Genomic DNA, 19,107 nt, shown 5'->3' with positions numbered 1-19,107 from the left:
ACATCATCATCTCCTGTAGCCTTTCCATTCCTTATGTCCTTGATAGGTTTTTCCACCTCACTTTGTAAAATATATGGTCCTTTCTCGTCTGTATCTACTTCTTCTTCGGGTTCGACTTCCAAGGTTTCTGGCTGATTAGGTCAATCATATAGTTCTGTAATATAATTTTCCCAAATTTTCAGCACTTGCCTCTGATCTCCTATTCTATTCCCCTGGGAGTCTCAGTGTCAGTGCTAGATTTCCTACATCTAAGATTCCTCTGTTAATTGTTCAAATCTACTGCTCCAGAAGAAACGTTAAATGGAGGTTTCACTGGTTCTTCAATGATATGCTTATATTTGGAAAAAATGAACATCAGTGCTAGTGGCATATATAAAACAACAAAGATTGACATGGAAAGTATGCATATTCCATCTGAGTATACCTTTCCTTATTATTATTATTATTATTATTATTATTATTTTGGAGGGGGTGAGTTTCCTGATGCACTGCGACCAGTTGATCTATTGTGCGTCCCCCTTTAATTATTCTACTAGTCGCCATGCCTTTCCAGTACTGGTGCTCGCTATCAGCCCCATTCTGCCAGCAAGGTCAGCCCTCTCTGGCAGTGGTCCCCGATACTTCCCCATCTACTGGAGGAAGTGGAAACTACTTGGGTGGGAAACTTTTGCCTAATTTTGTTCAGAGGTCTCCTAGAGACATGAGGATCTTTTACATGCTGTAAATCTACGACACGGGACACACGGCTTAAAGTCCCTCCCAGAGGACTTGTTCCCAGAATTTTTCTGCCCTTAAAAATTCCACGACCTCCACCGGGTTTGAACCCGCGTACCTTGAGTCATGAGGTGGGAACGTTACCCCTAGACTATGGAGGCCTTTCCTTGCTTATTTTTGAAGTAATCATCATCATCATCCTTCATAGAATTGGTTTCAGTTTGTGTGTTGTAAATCTCAGAACAGGGGTATCCCCATCTGGTCAAATGGATGCAGCCTTCTTTTGCTTGATAACACATTTCAACCAATCTCCTGTTATCAGTCTTGCTTATGGCCCATGGTTTTTTACTGTGTAATCCCTAGGATCATCAAGAAAAGATGTGGAAGTTTTAAATGTTTATATTTGTTAATGTAAACCACTTTCAGCACTGATTCAGATGTATGATATTTACATATTCATAGTTCTTAATTATACAAGTAACAGGTCAGAGCAGAAAAAAAGGTGAATGCAGTCAGTGTTGTTGTCATCAGTGTCATGTCATTTGTCATTCACTTCCACTTTTGGTAATTCAGTGTCTTAAATAATAAAACTAATGAGTTCATTGTTTTAATTACTGTGTTGTCTAAGCATGAATTTTTTTGAATATGTTATTGTGAATTTTGTGTGTGTAGGAAAGGAACAGGCAATTTTGTTAGGCTTGCATGAGTGCTAGTAGTATCTGCAGTGCCCCCAACCCCCAATTTTCCATAGAGCTTTGGTCTTGTCAGCTATGCTGCTTATAGGGACATAACCCCAGCTTCTGGCAAGGGATCGCTGTGTTGATATTGTAAGAAAACATCCACTCAAATGGGTTCTTTTTCTTTACTATACAAATTTAAGGTAACGTTTGATCTTATATACAGCATGGCATGAAAAGTACTTTAACGTTTGAAATCTGAAATTTATCTAAATAGTATTTAAAATTCAGTTCCTATCTGACAGAAAACATTTTTCTCCTACATTACAAGATTAGTCATTTAATGCTGTTTACAGAAATAATTGCTGCTGTCAGAATCACATGCCGTATATGCACTGTGTGAACAAAATGAGTTTTTAATTTTAAATGAGTGGTGTATACAGGGTGTTTCAGGAGCTCCCCAACCATTCAGAACTGGGCAAACGTTCTTATGAACTTCGTAATTTATAATGTCCATTACTATCATCTCCCAAATTATTGACTTTTCCTGCTGAAACACCTTGTATAGTAAACACTGTGCTTTAAAGGACAAAGTTCAGTTAAGTGTTCCATTTTCTTTGGTATGCCAAAGTAACAGGCTCATGAAACAGCACTGAGCACATATTTCTTCTTTGGTATGAGCGAAGGAATTAATGGTCTGAGTTTTTGTTGCAGGCCATTAAACAGCTTCGTCGGGAAGTTGTGGATGGAATGCGAGCCCTCATGAAGCTGGCAAAAGAGAAGCAGACTACTGGCATGCTCACAATCTGTGAGGATATGATATCGAAGGTTTGTGGTGCTTTGAAGAGATGGACGTTGTGTGACAGTATAAAAATGTTTTGGGTCTGAGATTCTTGCAACAGTGACTATGATTAGTGCAATTTTCTGGGTTGTAATGCTCTCTAGTTTTGAGAGAGCCTGACTTTTCAGAGGAGCATACCACCTCCATCTTCAGGGTTGAAGAGCAAGCCAAGCAAGAAACCAACAGAAGCAGGCAGTTTTTTTTTCTGCTTTACATGTTGTTACAACTCAGAAGACCATACTCATCGGTATAGAAATATTCCATAATTTTGTGCACTTTGTGGCATGGAGGCTGTATGAAGCCCACAGCAGCTGAAGATCAGTGTTCAGTGTAATGAAATAGTCATGTAATTTAATTATGTTCAAAGGCAAGCAATACCAGTGGGGATCCCTCCTGCCAACTTTCACAATAGTTGAGTTCCAGAAGGTGGTTGTGTATCTTGAAACCTTTTGTCTTACCTTTGGTTTTACTATTTTGAATTTTCATTGAAGAATTCATAGTTCAATTAACTTTAATACCATTCATTTTAGTCATTTACAATCCTGTTTTCTTTTATCTTATTTTGGATGGGGTAATTATTTGGGATTAGTGGGTTTTTTTGACCTTGTTCATAGTCCAGTATTCTAAAGAGTCATCATCAGAACCCTTCAGAATCTACAAGAATTTAATGTAATTATTTTTCAGTCTTCACAAAACAGAATATAAAAAGTTTGTTATAAAAGTCACGCTAATTTAAATCTGCATAAGTTGAATTCACACAAGTCAGAGAATACCTGTACAGTATCATAACATTTTTTTGATTATTCTGTGGTTTTGTGTCACATCAACGGTCTAGGCCATATAGCATCAAATAAAATATGATAAGGTGGTTATGAATCACATTAACAGATGGTTGTAGCATATTTGAAGGTACTGTCATATTAATCTGGAAGGGCCAAGGAAGTTGTGGAAACTCACATACACAGTGTGTCCAGGTTCTGTTAGGACTGTATTCATTAAAAATACAAGACGTGAATTATTTTCAAAATTTCACTCTTTATATTCAAAATAGTCTCCTTCTGAATCAGTACATAGCTGGAATCGATTGAAAAGTTTTCAAAAATAGTCACTCTACTCCTTTTGTGGAATCATATTTAAAACTGCGGTAGATTCCCTTTGGATGTCCTGGATGGTGTCGTGACGGTCTCCTTTCAGCACCAACTTAACTTTTGGGAACAACCAGAAATCTGCTGGAGCCAAATCTGGCGAATACAGAGGATGATCAAGGACTGTGATCCCTTTTCTGACCAAAAATCACACACAATCTTCAATTTGTGGGGTGGGGCATTCTCATGGAGGAGCAATCGGGAACCTTGCTCTCGATATTCAAGTCAAATTCGAAGAATTCTTGCACACAAATTATTGAGGACTCCAAGTTAATAATCAGAATTCACTGTTTGACCCTTTGGCAGAAATTCCTTGTGAATGATTCCTTTGGAATGAAAGAAAATGGTTAGCATTGTCTTTACTTGACTCTTTTGCATGTGCACTTTCTTTTGTTTTGGCTTCTTTGGACTCAACCAAGCTGCACTCTGCCACTTTGTGAGAGGCGCATATTGAAAACACCATGTCTCGTCACCAGTAACAGTTGAGTTTGTAAATTTTGTATCAGTTTGGGCCAACCGTAACATGTCTTTGCACTGTTCCACTCTGGCATGTTTTTGATCACCTGACAGTGTGTGTGGTACAAATTGTGCACAGACCTTCCGTTTGCCAAAATCCTTGGTCAAAATTTTATGTACAGTACTTTTGGTATTCCCAAAAGCTCCTTGATGAGTCTTGCAGAAACAGATCTGTCTGATGCAAGGATTTCGTTCACTTTTTTGACATTTTCTTCAGTGCAACTTGTTCTCAGCTTTGATACACATGGAGTGTCTTCAGTGTCCTCCCTGCCATCATGAAATACAGCATACCATTCAAAAATGTTTGAGCGACTCAAACAGTCACTACCGTACACACATTTCATCATTTCATATGCTTCTCTGGCTGTTTTGCCTAACTTCAAACAAAATTTGATGTTGGCTCTCTGTTCAACCCCATTTTCCGACGAGTGTCAGAACAGTACTGTTACATTCAAGGTCAGAACACATGATGCAGTGATGCTTGCGCTTTGAAATTATAGGCAGCCACAGCTGAAACTTCAAGAATCTTAATGCCACAACTCACCAGCAGATGGCATTGCAAGGAAAAATAAAAAAAAAATCTAACAGATCCTGGACACACTGTGTAAGGCTGCTAGAATTTATATTGGGAAAGAACAGTACTACAGAATTGTATTGTGTGTTTTCCTAGATTTTGGGTTAGTGAATGTTGGCTGTTAGAACTTCTTAGCTTCAGCTGTTTGAGCAATGTTATCTTCAGTAAGAAACTGAAGGAGCCCAGTACTTTTTAGCATAAATTCAATATAATTGTTCTTCTGTGTAAAAGTCACAAAGACGGAATGGCAAATGGTAGGTTTAGAGAACAGTGGCCATTTAGTGATGAAGTGAGTGTGTTCATGCCTAAATGAAAGGTACAGAATTATGTTGGCAAGTAGAGTGTTTCATGATAGTTGTTTTGATTTCTGTGCTTGTATTCAGCAGTGGTGGCAGATTATCAAGACCATGGTCTTCTGGGATGTGGTGCCATTTATGCTGGTAGATGGGTAGTATGTTTCCTTCATCTGCTGACCTGAAGATGCAGGGAACAGATTCCTCCAAAACATCAGTACCTGTCCACCAGGGTACATGGCATCACGCTCTGGAGGACACTGCACACAGTAATCAGTACTGGTTCACACATGATTTTTCTTGTTACAGATATTTTTTAACAGAAGTAGTATTTATTAAGAAAACTGGGAGCTCCATAATTTATACTGTTGCCACATAGAACTGTATTGATGAAATCAAGGAGGATGAGATGGGCAAGTCATGTAGCATGCATTTGAGAGACGTCCATACACAGTTTTGGTAGGAAAACCTAAAAGAAAGAGATCACTTGGGAGACTTGAGTGTAGATGGGAGGATATTAAAATGGATCTTAAAGGAATAAGATGTGAAGGTGTGGACTGTTTGTCTGGCTGGGTACAGGGACAAATGGTGGGATCCAGTAATGGACCTTTTGGTTCCAAAAAATGCCAGGAAGTTCTTAAGTGGCTGAGCAACTCTTAAGTTCTCAAGGAGGACCCTGTTCATTGGAGTTATTTGGTATTTTCTGAACATTTGAATATTTTTGGATATGGTAAGGTAAGGTAAAGCTATTACTGTAACAGGCCATGAAGGCCCTTAGGGTTGTGAGGCGTGGAGGCTCCCACATGTTCTAAACAGTCGGCTCACAGACGATGGTAAGGTTGTCAGCCTTATGCACTGGCCACACTTTACCTCCCAGGAAGATTTCTGATACTAATTTCTATTAGAGGCAGAATCAACCTCAAGCCATAGTGTGACTGGAAGAATTAGGTCAATAGAAAAAAATCCAAAGACCTCAACGGGAATCAAACCCACAACNTATTCTTATGTTATATGTAATGAAACTAGGTTGTTTATACCGATTTCTTTTTACATTTATTTTTTCATTTATAGGGTTTGAAGTGTTCATGTTAGTGAATATTAAAATTGTGGTCTTCTGGAAAGTGATGCTGGGTATTCTGGTAGACAGTTACTAGGGCTCTGAAGGAACCTGCTGCTTTTTGCCTTAGGTGTCAGCTCTTATACGGTGAAGATGCAGGCAGCAGGTTCCTTCAGAATGGTGGAAACCATCTACTTAAGTACACATGCTAGGAAACCTTGGTCTTAGTGATTCCTATTACTGAATTTTTTGCAAGTTTGTAAGCTGTTATAGTTTTCTGTTCTGTAGACGCGGATTCTTCTGAGCCTGTGGGACCCAGGGCTTGTTGAAGAAGCTCTGTCCTTTGTAGAAGAGCACAAAGTATCTCAGCCCATACCAGAAGACCCTGTTGATGGAGATGACGGTCTGTGCAGTTTCGAACTTCGACATCAGCAGGCATTATCTCCATACCGACGCATCACGCAGCAGCTGAACTTTGACCTGAGGTCACCTGATCTAGATGACCTTGTGACCCCTGACAGTCCGCACTGTACTCGAATTTTCTGGAGCCTCCCAGCTAATGGAACAGTTCACAAGGCAGCAGATGCTGATGCGGCTTCTGTCACAGCACTGAAAAGTTATGGGTCCAGGTCAAGAGATTCGCTTTCAGGCAGTGAAACACAATTTGAAATTTTTCCAGACACTGAAGAAGGAACAAACCAAAATGCAGATGATCAAAATGAAGAGCAGGAGGCATTGACAAGCAGACAGTGTGATCAGGATGGCTCAGAAAACTGTAATGACATGTTGGATGTAGAAGACAGATCATTAGGAATGGCCAATGGTTTTGACTGTGACTTAGGAAGAAGGTTTTTGGACACACAAGCCATGTGTAGTTCTCCATCGGCGAATTATTACAAACCGACAGATGAGCCAGAGCCATGGGATCTCACACAGCTGAACATTGAAGCTAGTGTTATGTGTCTTGTCAGCAAAGTTAAGTTCCTTTGTGGGCGTTGTGGCAGTCCTGCTGTTCGACTCAGATCCTCTCAGCGTGGGATGGGCAGATCGCGTAGTTTTCGTGGAGGGCTTTCAAATCAGACTACTGCAGATGAGGGCAGTGACAGGAACTCTGTGGTGACAGTTCAGCCAATGAGTGCTAATGGTGGACGTAATATTTTAAACACATCAGATCACATAGAAAAGAAAGCAAAAGAAAACACGGAGGATGAGGATCGACGATTGGAATCAATTGGACTGTCAGCTGACATGAGTAGTGATGACATGATAAACAAGGCTGTGGACACGGTGCAGAAAGCTGTTAACGGTGCTGTGGGGAGAAATGGTTCAACTGTACGAAACAAATTTACCGAGGGCTTAGACTTCGCTTCTATTGTCGATTGGACGTGTGAATTGCGTCCAAGCATGAGAAAACTTCGACAAGCCATGGATGGGCTGCTGAAGACAGCAAGACTCACACACAGTGTGTTTCGGGTGCAGGAGGATGGACGAGCTGCGCAGAGAGCTTGCAATGTTCGTTACCGTCGTGATGTCTGCTTTTCACAGGCTGTAAGTTTGATTGGTAACTTTGCAATTAGCTCTTGTGATGATACTTCTGACTTCATTTATTTTTCTAACTGCCACATATGTTTCAGTTCACTTACTTTTAACTGTATGAGACCACATAACTCTTGATGCTTTAGGAATATTTGAAGGACACAGTATTGTCACATGTTAGTGACTATACATGGGGTTTGGATTGATAATTGGATTTGTTGAATGCTTATAAGTCATAACTATAAAGGATTATAATACTGTCACTGATCTACACATTCTACAGATCATTGTGGAGTGTTAGACACTTACAGTTGTCATTGGCTGTTGCTGGGTAGTGGCTGCAGCATTGGGTATACCTTTGCTTCTGTGCTCATGTCTTTATTGGCTAGTGACTGTCACACAGCTAACTTTCCCCGTTGGTCCTCATTATATAGCCTCTGTATGGACTGCATAGAAAACACTGCTTCCAATAGTTCTGTTGTTATGTGTTTATCCTTTGCCACAGGAGCATGTTTTGGGTAATATGGAAATGTGTTTACCTGTTGCCTAACAGTGGATCACTTTTGTTGTTAAATTATTTTGGCTTTCAGCCATCATGTCACAATATTAATAAAATAGATTATCTTATGGTTTTCCCCCCCTGTCTACCAAGCATTCCATAATTCTTGCCTTTGTTACATTATTTTTCTGATATAATGCAAGCTGCACTTCTACACCTGGCTTCTGGCTTGCACATGAGGAGCAGTGAGAAGTACATCTAGATGTAGTAGGGCAGTGGCTGCTGTTGCATTGAGGGAGATAAAGAGGTTGATGCAGTGTATCAAAGGCCCTGTTATAGTCCACACAGACATCCTACAATCCTTATCTCAGTGAAATCAACCCCAAATCCACCGCACATTCTATTCAAAATGAGCAGGTATGGGAACACTGATAGATATGTATTTGTGGATCCCCTGCCATGACCTGTGTTGACCTTTCTGGCCTCTGTCCATCTCCGGAAGGCTGTAAATACCATTTCTGAGGTCAAGACATCCATAGTGTGTATTCTGTCATGCCCAATGATAGGGTGAACTTGTGAATGATTGCCAGAAGGAATGTAGCTTAACCTAGGCTCTGAACTGTGGGATGGGGCGTGGTATTTTTCGCATACCTAAAGTTTTATCTTTGGTGGTTTCAGCCCCTGAGCAGAAAGTAATTCATACAGATGTAACCTAGGATCAGACTGAGAACCCCCTGAATGCGAGTCCGGTGTCTTACAACAAAATCACCACATTCCATGTCTAAAAAATATTAAATTATGAAGATAGGTCCACTATTCTGTTTCATCGATCGCTGTTTATGATGTAACCAATATCAGTGTACTTCTTGTGGTAGCTGACATCACTTGTAGTGGGGCTAATGGCCAAGCTGTGGTGTCAGAAGCCAGACCCTGCATTCCTGACGGTGCTCACCACACTTGGACCCCTCGTCTCTTTCGAGGGTCTACTGAGTTATTACGGCGATGAGATTGATATGTGGGGGGACATGACTGTCGCAGTGGAGGACCTCTTGACAGTGACTTTCCTGCTCACGAGGTGCACGAGCAGCAGCCCCAGGTACGTGCATATCAGCTGAGTGGTAGTGTGATAGAATTACATTTTGAAGTACCAATTGGGAACTCAAAGCTTGTTGTCCTGAGATTTTTGCCATTTTATTTGTCCTTCTAGAAAAAATTTTGAGATTACTTTGAAGTAAGCCATGATAGCCCTGTTTTGCTTTTATTTGTGGCTGGAAGTGTATGCTCATCTGGGGCCTCAGTGGCAAAGAACTCTGTGAAATGCTTCAGAAAGGTTTTTAGATTTTAACCCTATCATTGCTATAAGAGTGCCCAAAGCATTGGTATCGTAGCCCCTGATAGTTCTTTGTCTTTTCTCATGTTCACTCTAACCTTAAAATGGGGCCTTTAAAAGGCCATTATTTTTCATGGTGTTTCTCCTGACTTCTCTCTGCCCCTTACTGGTTCACTTAACGGCCTTCATATTTCCAAATCACTCTTCCCTGGGGAGCTGAGGGACAAACTTGAAAGGGCCATATTCTCTATACTCTTCTCCTGAATCCGCATTGTTAATTTGCCATAACCATACCACTGTTTGCAGGATTTGAGGTTCTCACAGCGATGGTTACGAGGAGTTCTGTCTTCTGCTGTATAACACCATATAGCCCATTGAAAGTCATCTGACGTTTTGGAGGTGCATGTCGCCTCCATGTTCCTTTGAAACGTCAATTGATTTTCAGTGGACTACACAGCATTATGTCCTAGAAAACAGAACCCTTCATACTACTGTTTCTCTCCACACTCTGCAATATTGGTAATGATCTACCAAAACTACACGGTATCATATCTATAAAACAGTAATCCTCTTTCTAGATTAGTGTTAACACCCACTACTGACACTGACAACCTTCCCATTATGCTTTTATTTTATGTCCTCTGTGGTGGCAGGGGAATAAAATATGTAGAAATGAGCAAGGGTAAAAAGAATAATTGAGGGTGTCACAGTCCTGCAAAGAGACCAGACTTAGCTGCTTATGATGTTGTAGAAAGTGAAGTTAACAAAAGGAGACAGTAATGGCATACAGTCAGAATATCACCTCCCACATATCCTTATCAAGCTTTGATTAATAAACACAACCCATGAAAAAGAGGGAGGGAGGAAACACTTTAGCCTCAAAATGTTTCGTAGGCTCCAACCATGATGATTAGAAGCAGGCACATAACCACTTGGGTTAGGCTGTGTATATATCGTGTTGATCGTTTTAAGTTGCCTGTCTTACAGATCTTGTCAGTCGTCTTCATCTCAGCAGTACCCAGTTCCACGTGTTGTTGGCTCACGTTCAGCTCTGAGCGTTCTCCTACCTGTACCAGATGCTGTGCACTCTATGCTTCCTCTGTCGTCTTCGCCAACTTCGTTCACCGTGACCCCCGTGTTCTTCAATATTGGCATCAATGAGATGGCAACACTGGCAGAGAGTTTGGGTAACACCAGACCTCAAGACAAGAGCAATCTTGACAATTTCGAGAGGGTGAATGAGTATTACTACCGGTTCCGAAAGCTTCATTTTCCAACAGAGGCACCAGGAAACAGAGGTATGATAATTATATGCTGTTTGTTGTGTATATGGTACCATCATTGTTAGTATTAGGACCCTGTGCGTCTACTCCTGGCATTTCAAAACAAAGATGTGACCCTGTAGATGTCTTCTGACTGTGATATAAAGATGCACATGGAAATGGAGGTATACTTGCAAGATTTTGAAGGGAAGAGTCTATTTTGGAGAGAGGGATGGATGGAAAGGTAATATTAAAGTGGTTCTTAACCTTTATTGCCTTGTAATATGACATTTTAAATCTGATTTGGAAGTTCTGTTACCCTTTTCCAGTATGTTTACTGTTTCAAAGCTTCCTTGCAATAAATACATTTTCCAGCCTTCGTTGTAATGATTTTTTGTTTTATTTTTGAGAATGAATGTACATAAATTGGGGTCAGAACATTAAAGCCTGACCATGGCCATAGTCCCCACTAACTGCTGACAAATACAGTTACAGTGAATTCTTGTTTGAATCAGTTATTGATACTGCAATTAATTTAAAAGCAAGCAGTATGTAAGATAATGGTGAAATCCTGTGTTATTCTTCTTGGGATAATTCTACTGTGTCATGGATGGGGAATGGGGTGTTGAGTAACTGTTATCTCACAGTGTGTTATGCTCATATTTATTGCTTGAACTCAAATGTCCATTACAACAAGCAATAATGGGCAGACCTTTTATTTCTCTGCATGATGGACAGATCAGTGGAGACATTTGTCTGAGAACAGCAGCACATTTTTTATTCCTGCAGAGAAGCAATAAGGGTGGCTCCATGTGTAGATCCTTTTCAATTCTAATCTCATCATCATGTGACAAGTGTTTTCCTTCAAGATTCTTTGTCAGTGATCCACAGAAGTGGAAATGAATAGATGCAGGATCTGAGTGGTGGATGGACAGGACATTCCCATCATTCTTTGGGGAAGTTGTTGGAAGCTTTTCTGGAATACACATGTAACTTCATTTTCTGGACCGTGGGGCAGCAGTGAAGGGCAGCACTTCAGCCATGATGAAAGTGAAGGTATGCCAGTGGGAGCAAACTTTCCACTGGAATTGAACTTATTGTCATGTGCAAAATGTGTGCAATTGTAGATGGCGTTTGGAATGGTGAATGGATTTATTGACCACTATACACACGACTTGGATCTATGAGGTGCTGTTCGAAAGTTCCTGGACTAGGTCAAAAAAGAAATACTGGCTTAGTGTACTAAATTTTGGCTGCCATCTCCTACAAAAAGGTCTCCTTGGGAGCGTATATAGTGATCCCATCATTTTTTCCACACTTTGAAAGCACCACAGAGGTCATTTTGCTTGATGCTATCGAGTACCGTTTGTGATTCCCTTTGGATGTCAGACACTGTTTCAAAACGTCATCCCTTCAATTTCATTTTGAATTTGGGAAACAAAACAAAATCACAGAGGGCTAAATCTGATGAGTAGGGAGGATGGGGAATGATACCCATGTTGTTAGTCACAAACTCTGTGGTTTTCAGGGATGTGTGGGCAGATGCATTGTCATGATGAAGGAGTCAGTTGTGGTGGCATCAAAGTGCAGGTTGCTCATTTTCTCCCAAGCATCTTGAAACATCACAGTAAAAGTCAGAGTTGTCTGTAGTGTTAGGAGAAGCAAATTCACCATGAACAGTTCCCTTCACATTGAAAAAGAATGAGCATGCTTTTTGTTGAACACCAGACCTGCCACACCTTTTTTGATCTTGGTGATTGTTGGGCTCTTCCATTTTGATGACTGTTACTTTGTTTCTGTATCATAACTGTAAATACAACTTTCTCACCTCTTATGATCCTAGAGATAGAAGTTGGGTTTTTGTTAGCCTTCACTTGAAGCTCAAGACACACATTTAGGTGCTGCTGCTTTTGATTGCTTGCCAAGAGTCAGGGAACCAACTTTGCAGCATTGTGGTGCATTTTCAAATTTTCTCGTAAGCTCTTCAGCCAAACTAATGGTGTCTGTGAGCTCATGGAATATTTGGCAATGGTCTTTGTGGATGATTTCTCGAATTTTTTCAACATTTTCTGTTGTGCTGGTGCTTGGTTGCCCTGAACGTTCTTCATCTTCAGCTGAGACTTAACTGACCTTGAAACGTGAATGCCATTCAAGAACCACTGTCCGGCTTGAAGAATATTCTTCAAAAGCCGTATGAAGCATTTCAAGGGTTTCAGTAGTGGATTTACCGAGCTTCACGCAAAACTTGATGCAGATATGTTCCTCAATTTTGCCATGCATTGCAGACAAAATGAAACATGAAGTAGAAAAAGCACTAGTGTAAAAACAGTGCATGCTCACAGCATGATGTCACATGTCAGACTGATGCAATAGGCGTGTGGAAGTGTGACTTTGGCCTCCCCTCTCATCTTTTTTTGCTGAGGCAGTTACAACCGTATCAGTATGGGAACTTTCTGATAACACCTCGTAAAAGCAATTGCGGGGTAATTGCTGATCTCTACAATTCACAAATCACCACAGCACCTGCTAAGTGTTTTTCAGCCTGCTGTGTCTTCACCAGCTGTTCCCTGACAACGGCTTCTAACAGTGGAGATTCTTCAGCTTCATATGCTCAGGTCCTATCTTCACAGTCTCCAGTGCAGAAAACACCTTCTATTGTTGTGTTGTGTTTCCTAGCAATGACCACTGTTTACAGTCACTACTTAGCAACAGGTCTATATGCCATAATGTGTACTATGGCTTGGGCAATGTCTTGATCACTCTGGTAATCATGTGGGGAGGTAGAGGGTCTGCCCATTACTCCTTATGATGTAGGATTCTTATATTGAAGCAGTGAAGTACGAGTATAACACATTCTCCTTAGATGTTACTTATTGAACACTGCTTATATAGTAGTGAGCTTCATACTTGAGCTGGTTAAACAGATGTGCTCTATGCAATAATTAATCTCCCTATTACACATACACTGTTTGTGATGAACTTGAAGTTTAGTTTTGTTTAGTAATCAGTAATTAGAAGTGTTCTTATATGATACCAAATTGTGTGCACTACCATTTTGTCAGTTTGATGTAGCACTGTGTCATTTATTGTGAATCTCCATGTGATTTAGGTCCTACATGTGCCCCTCTACAGCTGACACTAGCAGAGCTGGTGGAAAGCCTGAGGGTAGCCGTGCACGCTAAACAGAGTAAGAATGTGGATGTGCTGCACCTCTCATCACGCATCTGCCGCAGAATGAAGGGTAAGCAGCTTCATTATCTTGACCTCATCAAGTCAGTCTGTTTGTTCCCTCCACTACCTTCCGCACTACTTAACTTTCAGCAGTGGAGGTTAAGCAACATTGTACTTGGTTAGATCTTGAATGGATGACCGCTTGGGGCCAGTTGGTTGATTGGATGGTTTATTGGTGCACTCTGTGGCCCTTTACTGGGCTGTCTGTTGGCCCAGACTGGGCACTAACCCCCCAATCTTTCCTATCTGTTGAACCAGAATGTTACATTTGGATACAAAGGAATCAGATGAACGTTCGTAAAGCTCGAGCAGAATGTTATAGGCATGTAATGTCAGATGAGTATACAGTGTATGACTCAGAAGAACCTACAAATTGATGTGGTCTGCTGAAGACATTACAATAAGGAGTTGTATAGTTTATTTAATGATGTTGATATAATGAAAAGAATTAAAATAAATAGATTGAGATGGGCAGGAAATGTTATAAGCAGAGAAATTGAAGAAATTATTACAAAAATAATGCTTGTAAAACCAGAAGGGAAAAGGAGAAAGGTAAACTAAGAATGAGATAGATGGATGGATGGTGTGGAGAAGGATTTGAGGAACTTGGGAGTGGTTAATTTGAAAAGAAAGGCACAAGAGTGGGATGGTTGGAGAAAGTTTTCAGAGCAGGCCAAGACTCACAAACAGTTGTAGTGCCAACAACAACAACTCAGAATGTTTTGTATATTTATTTTGTAGGACTACGGTTTACAAGCTGCAAAAGTGCCAAAGACAGAACAGGTATGTCGGTGACGTTGGAGCAGTGTCACATCCTGGTAGCAGAGTATGGGTTGGCAGAACATGAGATTCAGCGACCGCTGGACTGCATGAGGAGGTAAGCATAATGTAATGGAATCACAATTTAATGTTTTTGCTTATTTAATGTTAAGATTTTATCAGTTTTCTTTTGTTTTGTTCTCAGTCTGCTCTCTGCAGGTCATATCTTAAATGATACTATGATTATATTGTGCCAAATTCATGAAGATTAAGTTTTACATCCCTGAGGTGCAGTTGGTCAGTTTTACCTTAAATCAAGTTGGTGTTTACTAAGTCATTAAGTCCTACATTTGTGGTACAGTTCTCCAGAGAATTGACACAGGCAGTTGGTGTGTTTTGGAAACTGTTAGATAAGTGTACCAAAAACAGTTTATTTGTAGAAACATTTTGAAATATGTAAACTGTGAATTTAGGGTTTTATGGTACGGAGACTGTCGTCTCCTGAGTTCTGACATCATGTAGGCCATTGTGTGAGTACCAAGGTCTTGGAAAGACCTGCTGTCTCCATCTTCACATATGAGCTTGAAGCTGAACTTAATGCTCCTGTTACCAGTCAGTGGTCTGTGGCTAAGTTTATTATGCTCTTTGAGGTGATGATATTTGTTCAGAGTTGTCCTTAATTTTGCACATGGATAGCTTTTCCTTCACTGGTCCCTGATTTCCTCATAATCCCAGTCTTGGTCCTCCCTTCCTTATATCTGTGCCATTTCCACCCCACCCCCCCAGCTTACTTTCCTACCTTGAAGATGGAGCCAACAGGTTCCTCCAAAACTTTGGGGCCTGTGTACCAGACTGCATGACATCACATCCAGAGGACACCACAAATGTCAGACTTACCAGATGTTAAACTTTAATGTACAAACTTTTAAATTGCCAGGAGCCCTCTGTGGCCGGTATTTAAATCACCCTAATTAATTAACATTGCAAACTTTCAGAAAAAAATACATATTTTCCGTTCTATGCAACATAGAAATAGGAACTAAAAACAGTCTGAAAGACAATAACATTTTCTACATATACTCGAAAGTGCAATTTTTGCAAACGAAAATTAACTGTGATTATTTTGTCATGAAATGCAGAATATAATCTTTATTATATATGTTATGAAATTCCAAAGGACTTACCTGTTATTTTTTCTTCAACCTTGAATCATGGTGATATTGTAAATATAGTCACACTATATACAATAATATTTTGTTGAGACTGTACACGAGTTGGAACTGCGTCACTTCACAGTTTACGATACACTCTGATGTGCGTGGCACTTCTCGAAGCAGTCCACCTCACACAGAGCGACATCGCCCTTTTTACAATAGAAGATCGTGCTCCAGCTTTTCTTATTTAGCGAAACACACGACGTCTTTGTTTCCCTTTGGTTGGCCAGTGTTGTGAATGTTTCACCTCCAGTCAATTCAGTTGGGCCCCCTGATAACTTTGGCCTTCCCCCCGAGAAACGCCACTGACCGTGATATTCGGCTTGGGTGAGGGGGTTTCTAGCAAAATCGAATAAATTATATGATTGACAAAGCAACACTCTCACCTGTTGGTAATACTCGCAAAATAGTGATGCAAAGTAATTATAATTCCAGTCGAAAAGAGTGCCAGTCTGACACTGATACCAAAAGTCGCAGTGGCAAAGATGCCTTTTACTCACAAACCAATACTGGCTCTGTGGGTTTATACCTCTTCCAAGACACAAAATAAAAATGATATATAAAGAAATATATGACAGTCTGACACTGACTTTTTAACTGATAAAAAATATTAGACAATCCGACACTGACTTCCTAATTGATAATTCGTCACTGAAAACCAATCCTTGCATGTGTCACACTTCCTTGAAGGCTCTGGAAGCACTCACATGCTAGCAAAGAAGAATATTTCCTCACCAGTTCTCGACACAAAGCTGGGCTATATTTGGCTGACCAGGTCATAAACAGTCATATCTAAACGTAAATAGTATCGAATCCAGTACCATGATAAACGATTTCTTTGTTCAGAGCTAAGGAATGAACCACTGACATGACTTCACGTAGGTTTGTTTTGGTTTCAAACCCAAGGTCAAACTGTCAGCACTCCCAAAGTGTGCACATGTCCTGCGTCATATGTATGTGTCATTCGGCCAAACTCGGGTTGCTGCTTGCGTCATATATACGTGACATTCGGTCGTTAAAGGTTAATGGTTGTACTGCCCACAGCCTTACACTTCTGTACCTTGAGGAATGTATATTCTGTTTCAGTGAAGGGTGTCGCAGAGAGAACACCCATAAGAATACTGGTGTCCGGAAATACGCGTTCAATAGTCTTCAATTACTTACATTACCGAAACCATACCGGCCACCAGCAGGGACATATGGCTCAGCCCAGACATGAAATCGTCAATGCAAGTATTATCTACCATATTTCATTCTTGGGTTTGAGTCATGGTGCAGTAATGGCCTACCAGACTGTAGATTGTATGGCTGTGTGGTATTCATGTACATATCTGCTATGCAAGTTTTATCGATCTGGCCATTAGGCATATAGATAGAAGGGGTTTGAGACATTATTCCTCTGTACCCAATGACACTTAATCTTTATTAACAGAAGATATTTCGACTACCCAGAGACACTTAATCTTTACGAACGGAAGATATTTCAACTGCAGTTTTGCAGTTTAGGTTTGTGTGTGTGAGTTGTGCACAAGCTTAGGATGAAGTGATATGAACTACCATTCATTTTACTGGACCTACTGGATCAGTCTTGCAGTGGTGGAACGAGTTTCTGTTGGGGGGATGGGAGTGAAATATGGTAGTTTTGGGGTAAGATTTGTTCTGTGCTGTAATCTTATCTGGCTCTGGTTTCAGAATTTTCCATGTGTAGACTGAAGTTTACACACCTTTTCCAAACTCTTAGACTTCTGTTACAAATCAAGTTGTACTACACATCCTCTCAGTGGGCCATGTTCTGACCATTAAACTATCATGAAATGTAATGGAATATATCTGATGTGTGCTCCCATCTCAAAAAAGGATTATTTCATGTGATTAGAAAGGTCACAGTTTTTGCCTAAAAAAAACAGCTTTAATTACTGTTTGCAAAAAACCAAATTTTAATTTATATTTGGACCATGTTGCCTCCTGGAAGTAGGTTCAGTGCATGTGTAGCAAAATGTTGGACTTAAAATTTGACCAAAATTCCTAATGTGAAATTTTATCAGTCATTCCACATGTGACATGTGCAAACAGATGAAGACAGTGACACAGTGAACTTCTTGGACACAGTACTTTCCATGAAGTGCCCAAAGTGAATGGTTATGTTGTATTCCAGTATTTCAAGGATACTTAGGTTCGCTAAATGGTAAGCGGATTAGATGTATGGCTGGGTTAAATTAACGAGCCACAACAGAAAGGTGACATAAAACAGTATTTTATTATTAGGAAACTGAATGCTTGATGAAGTACAGGTGTTGTAAATCTTCTGCCTAAGGGTGTGTTAGCTTTGACTCACTCACAGTGCTTCCCTATCTCAAGCCATGGCAGACATCGGTAAGGACTGTAGTCAGAGGGACAGATTTTAAATGAATTATTATATTGTCAGTGATGAAAACTGAACAGCTTGTCATGGCAGACTTATGAGAAAGATATTATGCAGTAAAGAAAGGTGCATATTTTATTTATAAAGACAGAATGGACACATTCAAGTAATTATTATGTGTTATGCATGTGAAGCTTTGTAACTGTGTTTAATGGTCAGATGAGTGAAACCTTGCCTGGTAGGTGATCACGCTCAATTGTAATGTATATCTGGGGTTGTGGATAATGTAGAGAGAGTAGTAATGAAGAGCTAACAATTTGCAGAAACTAAGAAGAACAAAAGGATTCCTGTTAATTTGTATATTTGTTTCTTTTTTTTTAATAGTAATTGTTAGTGCTGTACATTTTGTTTACCATTCTTTTCTGCCATTGCATTCAGATAAGTTGTCATGTAAGCAGGGCTGTAGCCATAAACATGCAAGTCCCAGGGCAGTTGGGCATGAAGTTCCAGGTTGAAAGAAATTCATGACACAGAGCCATTTGCATAACCTAACAGTAGCTTTACTCTTTTAAATATAGAACTGAATTACAAACAGCTCATGGAACACACCTGAGGGCTGACACTTCCATCTCATAGGTTGGAAATTAAACAGGCTGTAAAAAGAAGATCTAAAAGTTTGTGACGATAGTACATTAGTGCAAATATTATGTTTTTGGACATTATCCATTGTCTTGTCTTTATCTAAAAACAGTCCTGTTTATTTTTCAAATAGGTCCAGTGATAGGGACTAGCTCTATCAATTAAGCCCATCTGAGTAGGTTTTACCCAAAGATGGACACAGAATCCAGTCTCCGAAATGTTGTGTTTTGAAAAATAAACAGGACGGTTCTTAGCTAAGTAAAGGATGATGAATAGTGGTTAAAAACATAATGTTTGTACTAAGCTGTAGAAATGGTGGATTTGTAGTTCTTGCAGCAGTGACTATGATGTGACACCATGTGACAGTGCCTCTATCTCTGCTTTGCCATCTGCTTTCTCAAGGTTACGTCTTTGGTTTAATCTTTGATATGTCAGTCAACTTTTACCAAACTACATAG

General features: G+C 40.1%; 1 protein-coding gene across 2 annotated transcripts in view; it reads left to right on the top strand.

The window, feature by feature from the left end:
• LOC111874022 (inositol polyphosphate-4-phosphatase type I A) overlaps window positions 1-18,346 on the top strand; it is a 64,507-nt gene extending 46,161 nt beyond the window's left edge. For both annotated transcript variants that reach the window (XM_023869138.2, XM_023869137.2), the window contains 7 exons: window positions 2,106-2,219; window positions 6,106-7,365; window positions 8,728-8,948; window positions 10,170-10,480; window positions 13,554-13,685; window positions 14,417-14,552; window positions 16,735-18,346. In XM_023869138.2, coding sequence (XP_023724906.1) covers window positions 2,106-2,219; window positions 6,106-7,365; window positions 8,728-8,948; window positions 10,170-10,480; window positions 13,554-13,685; window positions 14,417-14,552; window positions 16,735-16,867 — 2,307 coding nt within the window. In that variant the 3' untranslated portion in view covers window positions 16,868-18,346. The remainder of the gene's footprint in view (window positions 1-2,105; window positions 2,220-6,105; window positions 7,366-8,727; window positions 8,949-10,169; window positions 10,481-13,553; window positions 13,686-14,416; window positions 14,553-16,734) is intronic.
• Window positions 18,347-19,107: the final 761 nt, after the last annotated feature.

The sequence above is a fragment of the Cryptotermes secundus genome, unplaced genomic scaffold (assembly GCF_002891405.2).
Source record: "Cryptotermes secundus unplaced genomic scaffold, Csec_1.0 scaffold1230, whole genome shotgun sequence".
In the NCBI taxonomy this organism is placed as follows: domain Eukaryota; kingdom Metazoa; phylum Arthropoda; class Insecta; order Blattodea; family Kalotermitidae; genus Cryptotermes; species Cryptotermes secundus.
This window is presented reverse-complemented; position numbering and strand designations above follow the sequence as displayed.